The 8,934-nt window shown below is 47.2% G+C and overlaps 1 protein-coding gene across 1 annotated transcript in view; it reads left to right on the forward strand.

The window, feature by feature from the left end:
• SLC35F3 (solute carrier family 35, member F3) overlaps window positions 1-8,934 on the forward strand; it is a 448,640-nt gene that overhangs the window by 315,142 nt on the left and 124,564 nt on the right. The window contains exon 3 of the mRNA XM_010860130.1: window positions 1-275. This exon is cut by the window's left edge and continues 6 nt beyond it. Coding sequence (XP_010858432.1) covers window positions 1-275 — 275 coding nt within the window. The remainder of the gene's footprint in view (window positions 276-8,934) is intronic.

Genomic DNA, 8,934 nt, shown 5'->3' on the forward strand with positions numbered 1-8,934 from the left:
GGGGGGACGGGGGCGGGTGGGAGCCGGACCCGCCACTGCTGGAGATGCTCCCGCGCGCAGCTCAAGAAGATCTTCTGGGGTGTGGCGGTGGTGCTGTGCGTGTGCGCCTCCTGGGCGGGCGCCACGCAGCTCGCCAAGCTGACCTTCAGGAAGTTCGATGCTCCCTTCACCCTGACGTGGTTTGCCACCAACTGGAACTTTTTATTCTTCCCCTTGTACTATGCGGGGCACATCTGCAAGTCAGCGGAGAAGCAGTCAGTGAAGCAGAGATACAGGTAGGCACCTCCGCTGGGATGCAGGCTCAGCATGGGGCTGCTCTCCGGAACGCTGATGCTGCTGGGTGGGTGATGAGATGGGCCAGCAGACACAGTAGGAAGTCACCGTGTCTCTCGTTGTCTTAGTGAGGTTCCAGGATCAGAATTCATTCCCTTCAGAAGTGGTGAACACCCTTCCTCCGCCTCTAGCCTTTCACCCCAGGAATTCCTTTCTAGTAGGCTGGAGAAGGCAGCAGCTTCCAGAGATGGGCTGTGGTAAGTCCCCAGAAAGGGTAGAAACGGGAAAACTGTATGGCTCTGTTATCCTCCTCAGACTGGGCTGAGGATAGGTCCATGGAGCCAGGTGACATGCCTACTCCCTGTAACTTACCTTCTCAACCCCGCGGGTGCTCATGGCAAAGACTTGATTACTCATTTCCCCTAGGCACAAGCCATTTCCTCTTTTGATTATGTGGTTGGAGGCAGGTGTCTGAATATCTGGCAGTGTTGCCATCAAAGTCAAAGCATGGTCTGAACTTTGTTGACTGTATTTATGCATGCGTATTTTCTCATTGAAATGACCTCCCTTTGAAAGAGGTCAGAAGCCCAGATGCCAGCCCTCTGCCACCATGTACAGCAGGGTGCCCCAACCTCCTCCAGAGTCAGATGCTTAGTGTTGGCCCTGGGTTATCATCTATGCCCATCCCTAGATCTCATGGTCACCCAAAGCTGAGGTCCTCTGTGACTATGTCAAGGACCTTACTATTGGCCCAAATCAGATCTACTCAGGGGAAAAAAAAAAAAAGGAAAGAATACTGGTCAAGGTGACCAGGTGGGCCTGGGGAATTTCTCTTTCATCAGCCTCAGAAGTGGATAAAAATTTGGAAGTTGAGGGTTGTTCACTCCTTCACCACTGCCTTCTTTCCACCCCACCCCCTTACTTCCACCCTACCAAACCCCCTGTACAGTCACCGTGTCCCATTTATCATCTGGTTCAAACTTCAGCCCTGGTTGAAAAGTTGCCTTTAGAAGTTGCAAGGTAGCCAGAAAACATCATTGAGTCCAGGGAGTAAAGAGGTTTTAGGAATGAAGGTTACACGCTGATCAGAATTTTTTTCTGAGATTCTACCATTTTGTCAATGTCAAATTCAACTTGGAGGTGTCAGGCGCCAAAGGTTTTGAGTGTTCAGAGATAATTTGGACTGGCTCCTTTAAAAGGCCAAGTGGTAAGTCAGAGCACTCATTCTAGAGGAAGGAGCACTGGTGAGCTTTCAATGACCAGCACCCCTTAGTGGAAAGGACTGGGAGCGAGTTCTGGAGAGAGGCATGTGACAGCCTGGAACCCAGAACCGGAGCTCAGGCCTGGGGCATTGTCAGTGTTGACTTAAATCAGTGGCTTCATGGCCCAGCCAGAAATCACTGGAGAGGCACTTAATGTACCTCTTCTGAACAGCAGCTAAAAGCAGACTGAAACAGATTGGTTTAGAAACTTTAACAGAGCCCCAGATTGTCCCAAAGTCAAGAGAGAAATAATGGCCTGCTTTTAGTCACAGAGAAAAGCAAACATTCAGTAAATAATGCATTAATAGTAAAGTAGCCCTGAGTGTATTCAGTTTGTAATTAGGAGTTTGCCTTTCTTTAAACAGAGTAGGATAGTATGCTACTGCCTCTCGCAAAGTGGGTGTATGTGCCCTTTCTTCATGGAGAATTACTGGAGGGAAGATGAAATGGTTTTTCTCTGCTTTGTTCAAACATGTGGACTCAAAGAGGGCATCCCTGAGAGGCAACACCAGCTACTGCCCTAAGCATGTGTCTTTAACATAATACTCTCCTTGGGACAAGACTGGCATCGCTGGCCATTTAGTGCAGGCCCAGCACCATTAATTAATTGTGCTGAAAACAACACAGAAGGAACCAGGCTCAGTTGGTTAAAAGGTCTATGGGGAAAAAAAACGAAAGATCACTGAAGCAGATTAAACATAGAAAGACGTCATACCTTGATTTCAGCTTACGTTCTGCCTGTTAAAAATATCTGGGAAAAATCAGAAGAGAATCATAGTGATTATTACGTCAGCTGAAGAACAGTGGAGGGGAGGGGGCAAAACCATAACTTGATTAGAGAAGCCAGGTAAAACCTTGACCAATTTCTGTACTAAAGCTGAGCTCACCACTAAAAAAAAATCTTTCCGGTTATAAATTGTGTTCTGCTTGTGTCTAAACAGAGCTGCTGATTTTACCAGTCAATGATTGGGCATGTCAGATAATCTAGGCATACCACTGGAGAAGTGAAAGAATATTCTTTCTCAGAAAAGGGAGAGGAAAATGTTAGCATCACAGACTACCTAGAAACTCATGACTATGTCACATCTCAAACTGGGAGGTCTTTTTTTATTGGCTTTTTTTTAAATTATTGACATTTAGTTGATGTACAGTATTATATAAGTTTTAGGTGTGCAATCTAGTAATTCACAGCTTTTAGAGGCTATACGCCATTTATAGTTATTATAAAATATTGGCTGTTTCCCCACATTGTACTGTATATCCATGTAGTTTGTTTTATACCTAATAGTGAGGCCAAATCAGGCCTCCATACCCCAACACCAAATTAAATCTCTGAGGCAGAGTTTTGGGTGAAGTAGAAAAAAATAGCTTTATTGCTTTGCCTGGCAAAGAGGACCACAGCAGGCGAATGCCCTCAGAACTGTGTGTCCTGACCTGGGGGGCAGGGTGAGGAGTTTCATCTTAATGGTTCAGAGAGGATGTGAGCAGCTCACGGATATTCTTCTGATGGGTTGGTGGTGAGGAAAGTGGGAGTCAGCTTCATCAACCTTCTGTTGTTCCGACGGGTCCGGGGTCTACATGCTTGTGGGCAGCCCGCAGGTACCTTCTCCCACCTGGTGGGGGTTTCGGTATCTGCAGAATGGCTCAATCATACTTTTCTGTACATCCCTGGAGGGGAACCAGGACCCTGCCCCAAGGCCACACTGTTGTTTCTTGCCTGTTCCTTTCTCATCCCCGAATCCCCTCCCTTCCCTGATTAGCATCTGTTTGAACCTGCTCACTGGAACTCAGGGAAGGTCATGGAGGCTGAATGAAGCCTGTTTCCTGGAATCAAAAGCTGGGGGTGTTGACTTAAAAAATAGTGATAATCTAAAAGTTGAGAGTTACGTTTTATTCAGTGAGGATTTTTAGGACTTCAGGGCTGGGAGACAGCATCTCAAGTAACCTGAGAGACCTGCTCCTGGGAACCGGGGCAGGGGGTGGTAGGGGGAGTGGGATGGAGGCGGCAAGGTGGGCGTGGGCAGTGTCAGGTTATATAGAAGTTTGCAACTAAGGGCAAGTAGTCTGAACGTCAAAAGTATTTTTGTGAATTTAAGAAAACCAGATATCCCAAGTTAAGGAATTTAGCACTTTTCTACTATGGAAAAGATGCAAGCGTCTGGGCTCACTGAAGTCATTCCTTTCATATGCGTCTCAGCTACCCTGGGCCTGTATCCTGTGTTTCTTCACGCGTGAGTTCCTCAGTGCTCACCACAGGGAGGGGCTGCAGCCTGGTGGCTGCCAGATGGTGCAGGTGTTCCTCTCCTTCCCGAGCGCCCCGGAGGGCTGGAGTCACTGATGACTCTGACATCCTTGTTTACTGCTACACAGGGAATACTCCATTTCTCAGGGGATACAGAAAAGCTTTTGTGCCAGAAGCCCCATTGGGTCCTCTTTGGTATCAGTAATTTGTACATCTTAATCCCCTGTCACATTGGGAGTTCTTTAAACAGATACTAGGGTTCCCAGAAATGAAGGCAAACTGAAATCGCATCTTCCATGTTTGTACTTTCATTGAAATGAATGGAAAATCTAGAGTCAATTGAGCATGTGTATCTATGGGTGAAAGTTCAGCAGGAAGCTGGGGAGAGAAGGAAAAAGGTGAAGCTGGCCAGATAAGCCAACTTTTCTAGTGGTTTTCAGGAAACAATCAGGTAGAAGTTTCTTTCCTTCGCAACCTCCCCACTGAGGCTAGTTCCCCAACATGAGGCTAGAAAAGTCAGCCAAAGCACAGGGAGGAAATCACATATTGCCTCAAACTCTGAGCTGCTCAAATTCTGAGTCTCTGGGATCTTGTTGATGGGCCGATGATGATTCCGTAGGTCTGGGTGGACGTGAGGTTCTGCTTTCTTAATGAGCTTCCAGGAGTTGCTGGTGCTGCTGGCCCACAGGATGCCCTTGGACTGTCAAGGCCCTGGAGTTCTTGAATCTCAGTTACACGGGTTTTAAAATGCTGCTGATCTGCTGAAATGTAGGAAGCAGGACTCACCATACCATATCAATCGGCAGGTGACTCTCTTTGGGCCCCAAGGATGTTTGAGTCCTGATCTGCTGCCACTTGTGAGGAAGGGGAGGCTCCTTGGGCAAGTCTTTTAAGATCCAGGAGCCTCAGATGCTCATTTGTAAACAGAGGGTGATGACACATGCACCATTTAGCACAAAAGATTGTTGTGTGATCAAATTAGACACCTGCCCTCAAGGCTGTGAAATGCCATAAAAATGCCAGGAACTGTCACTGTGTTGTGATATCCTCTCTGGGGTACAAGGCAGCTGATAAAGTAAGCACGGGCTGCCTTGTACCCCTGCCTTGTACCAGGACTGCCCGCCCCTGCAGAGTCATGCAGGTATTACACCTCGCAGAAATCAACTTGCAGGGACTTCCCTAGTGGTGCATTGGTTAAGACTCTCTGCTTCCAATGCAGTGGGTGTGGGTTTGATCCCTGGGTGGGGAACTAAGATCCCACATGCCTCACAATGCAACCAAAATAATAAAAAGAAATCAGCTTGCAGGTCTGCTGGCTGCACAAGGCATTCTAGAGTGATCAGGCCTTCCTGATACCAGGCATTGTTGTCAAGAATTGGAGTGTGGGTGTGAAAACCTCCCCAACCCAGCTGTCCTGAATTTTCAGCCTCAAGCCTGTGGTCTCCCCAGTAACCGGCTAAAAACTTCCTTCTTTCCCCAGATCATCAACATCCCCACCATCACCTTCCCTGTTTCTCACTGACAGCCAGCCACAGAGATGCCCTGAGGAGTGCTCAGTACTCAGGGAGGGTTCTGACCAGAGGGATGCATGTGAGTGCTGTGGAAATTGCAGGCGGGACCTGAGAGGGGGTTCAGCTCCCAGGAATCCGTGTGAAGCCGGGTGCAGAGGAAGGCACGGAGGGGAAACTATGTCAGGTTCGTGACCTTGGAAAGACTGTCACGGGCAGGCATGATGATGACATGCAGCCTTCTAGCTTCTCTGACCCTGAGACAGGTGGACGGTGTCTCTGATCCCAGAGACCGCCACGGCAAGCAGGAATCAGCCAGAGCAGATCTGGGGCACTCACAGCCTTATTAGAAGGTCTTTCAGGAATTTCTCCCAGTGGTGACCTCTTTTCATGAGCCAGCGCTAGAACCTTCTGCTAACATGGGGCTGCCAGAAAAGTGAACGATGCTGTGGTGACCGATGTTTCCTTCTGCCTTACGTAGTTTCAGCCTTCTGGAAGCTAGCCCGTTGATTCTGCTTCAGAAACGCCCACAGACATTCTGAGCCAGGAAAGGGGAGAACGCAGTTTTGGCGCCTCCTCTCTGTCTTCGGTCCCCAGGGGCCAGGTGTGTGCTCCTGGCTGGACAGACTTACGCGGTATCCACAAGGGGTCTCGCAGCTGTAACGTTCAAAGTCTAATGAGCAAGGCATCCCAATCTGGAGGCCTGTGCCTTCTGGAAATGGTAATTGCACATCTTCCCAGGGACACAATTATCCATGGTCCCTGTCCTCAAGGAGCTCATATCCCTGGAAGAGTCAGATAGACAAACAGGATGAGGGTATGCGCAGGGGCCCCAGGGGAGAGGCCCAAGTACTTGGGTCCTGGGGCAGATGAGGGGTTTCTTGGAGGAAATGACCAAGGAGCAGTCTCTTAGAAGAGGAGCAGTTGGACCTGTAGGTGCTGAATCCTGGGTGCGTATGGGCGGAGAGCCTGGTGCCTGAGAAGCTCTGATCCTGTGTGGGAGGTGAGTGGGGAGGTCAGGAGGACGGGAGGGCAGTGGGAGCAGACTCTGTGACTCCAGCGCATGCAGAGAGGTTTAGAGTATGGTGTGAATGTTGGGAGGGGGTGGAAATGGCAGAAAAATCATCAGATTGGATCTTTAGCAATACAGTAAGTCTCCTTAAATCTTATTAAAGATTAATAAATCTTTAATACTTTTAATAAATTATTAAAAATACTACTGTATTTTTCAAGGTACTGTACTGTAAGATTTAAAATGTTTTCTTTATTTTCTGTGTTTGTTTTTTTGTATTATTTGTATGAAAGTAAAGTTTGGTCAATCATATCCGACTCTTTGCAAGGCCATGGACTATACAGTCCATGGGATTCTCCAGGACAGAATACTGGAGTGGGTAGCTGTTCCCTTCTCCAGGAGATCTTCCCAACCCAGGGACTGAACCCAGGTCTCCTGCATTGCAGGCTGATTCTTTACCAGCTGAGCCACAAGGAAAGCCCAAGAATCCTGGCGTGTATAGCCTATCCCTTCTCCAGGGGATCTTCTCAACCCAGGGATCAAACCCAGGTCTCCTGTATTGCAGGTGGATTCTTTACCAGCTGAACCTCCAGGGAAGCCCTGGTATAAAGAGGTTTATTTATTACTTCTGTGAGGAGTCTTATAAACCTGTTACCGTACAGTACTGCATAGCTGATTGTATTAGTTGGGTACCTAGGCTAACTTTGTTGGAATTATGAACCAACTGGACTTAGAAACGCACTGTCATAACAGAACGTGTTCATATGTAGGGGCTTACTGTACCACTATACCTCTGTCAAGGATAGGACTGAGGGCAAGTGGAGGCCAGGCCCATTGAACAAGCACAAGCCCAGTGTCTGTGTGTCAAGGATTTGACTGAAAAAAATACACAGCATAAGAATTGAGAATTATATTTTATTCAGCAGACATCCTAAGAACTTAAGCCTGGGATACAGCCTCTCAGTTCAGTTCAGTTCAGTTCAGTCACTCAGTCGTGTCCGACTCTTTGCGACCCCGTGAATCGCAGCACACCAGGCCTCCCTATCCATCACCAACTCCCAGAGTTCACTCAGACTCACGTCCATCGAGTCAGTGATGCCATCCAGCCATCTCATCCTCTGTCGTCCCCTTCTCCTCCTGCCCCCAATCCCTCCCAGCATCAGAGTCTTTTCCAATGAGTCAACTCTTCGCATGAGGTAGCCAAAGTACTGGAGTTTCAGCTTTAGCATCATTCCTTCCAAAGAAATCCCAAGGCTGATCTCCTTCAGAATGGACTGGTTGGATCTCTTTGCAGTCCAAGGGACTCTCAAGAGTCTTCTCCAACACCTTCTTCACAGTCCAACTCTCACATCCATACATGACCACTGGAAAAACCATAGCCTTGACTAGATGGACCTTTGTTGGCAAAGTAATGTCTCTGCTTTTCAATATGCTGTCTAGCTTGGCCATAACTTTCCTTCTAGGGAGTAAGCGTCTTTTAATTTCATGGCTGCAATCACCATCTGTAGTGATTTTGGAGCCCAAAAAAATAAAGTCTGACACTGTTTCCACTGTTTCCCCATTTATTTCTCATGAAGTGATGGGACCAGATGCCATGATCTTCGTTTTCTGAATGTTGAGTTTTAAGCCAACTTTTTCACTCTTCTCTTTCACTTTCATCAAGAGGCTCTTTAGTTCCTCTTCACTTTCTGCCATAAGGGTGGTGTCATCTGCATATCTGAGGTGATTGATATTTCTCTCGGCAATCTTAATTCCAGCCTGTGCTTCTTCCAGCCCAGCATTTCTCATGATGTACTCTGCATATAAGTTAAATAAGCAGGGTGACAATATACAGCCTTGACGTACTCCTTTTCCTATTTGGAACCAGTCTGTTGTTCCATGTCCAGTTCTAACTGTTGCTTCCTGACCTGCATACAGATTTCTCAAGAGGCAGGTCAGGTGGTCTGGTATTCCCATCTCTTTCAGAATTGTCCACAGTTTATTGTGATCCACACAGTCAAAGGCTTTGGCATAGTCAGTAAAGCAGAAATAGATGTTTTTCTGGAACTCTCTTGCTTTTTCCATGATCCAGCGGACGTTGGCAGTTTGGTCTCTGGTTCCTCTGCCTTTTCTAAATCCAGCTTGAACATCAGGAAGTTCACGGTTCACATATTGCTGAAGCCTAGCTTGGAGAATTTTGAGCGTTACTTTACTAGTGTGTGAAATGAGTGCAATTGTGTGGTAATTTGAGCATTGTTTGGCATTGCCTTTCTTTGGGATTGTAATGAAAACTGACCTTTTCCAGTCCTGTGGCCACTGCTGAGTTTTCCAAATTTGCTGGTATATTGAGTGCAGCACTTTCACAGCATCATCCTTCAGGATTTGAAATAGCTCACCTGGAATTCCATCACCTCCACTAACTTTGTTTGTAATGATGTTTTCTAAGGCCCACTTGACTTCACATTCCAGGATGTCTGGCTCTAGGTCAGTGATCACACCATCGTGATTATCTGGGTCATGAAGATCTTTTGTGTACAGTTCTTCTGTGTATTCTTGCCACCTCTTCTTAATATCTTCTGCTTCTGTTAGGTCCATACAATCTGTCCTTTATCGAGCCTCTCAGTGCTAAAGAATTACTCTGAAGATGTATGAGAGGAG

Source organism: Bison bison, unplaced genomic scaffold (genome assembly GCF_000754665.1).
Source record: "Bison bison bison isolate TAMUID 2011002044 unplaced genomic scaffold, Bison_UMD1.0 scf7180017864462, whole genome shotgun sequence".
NCBI classification, from domain to species: Eukaryota; Metazoa; Chordata; class Mammalia; order Artiodactyla; family Bovidae; genus Bison; species Bison bison.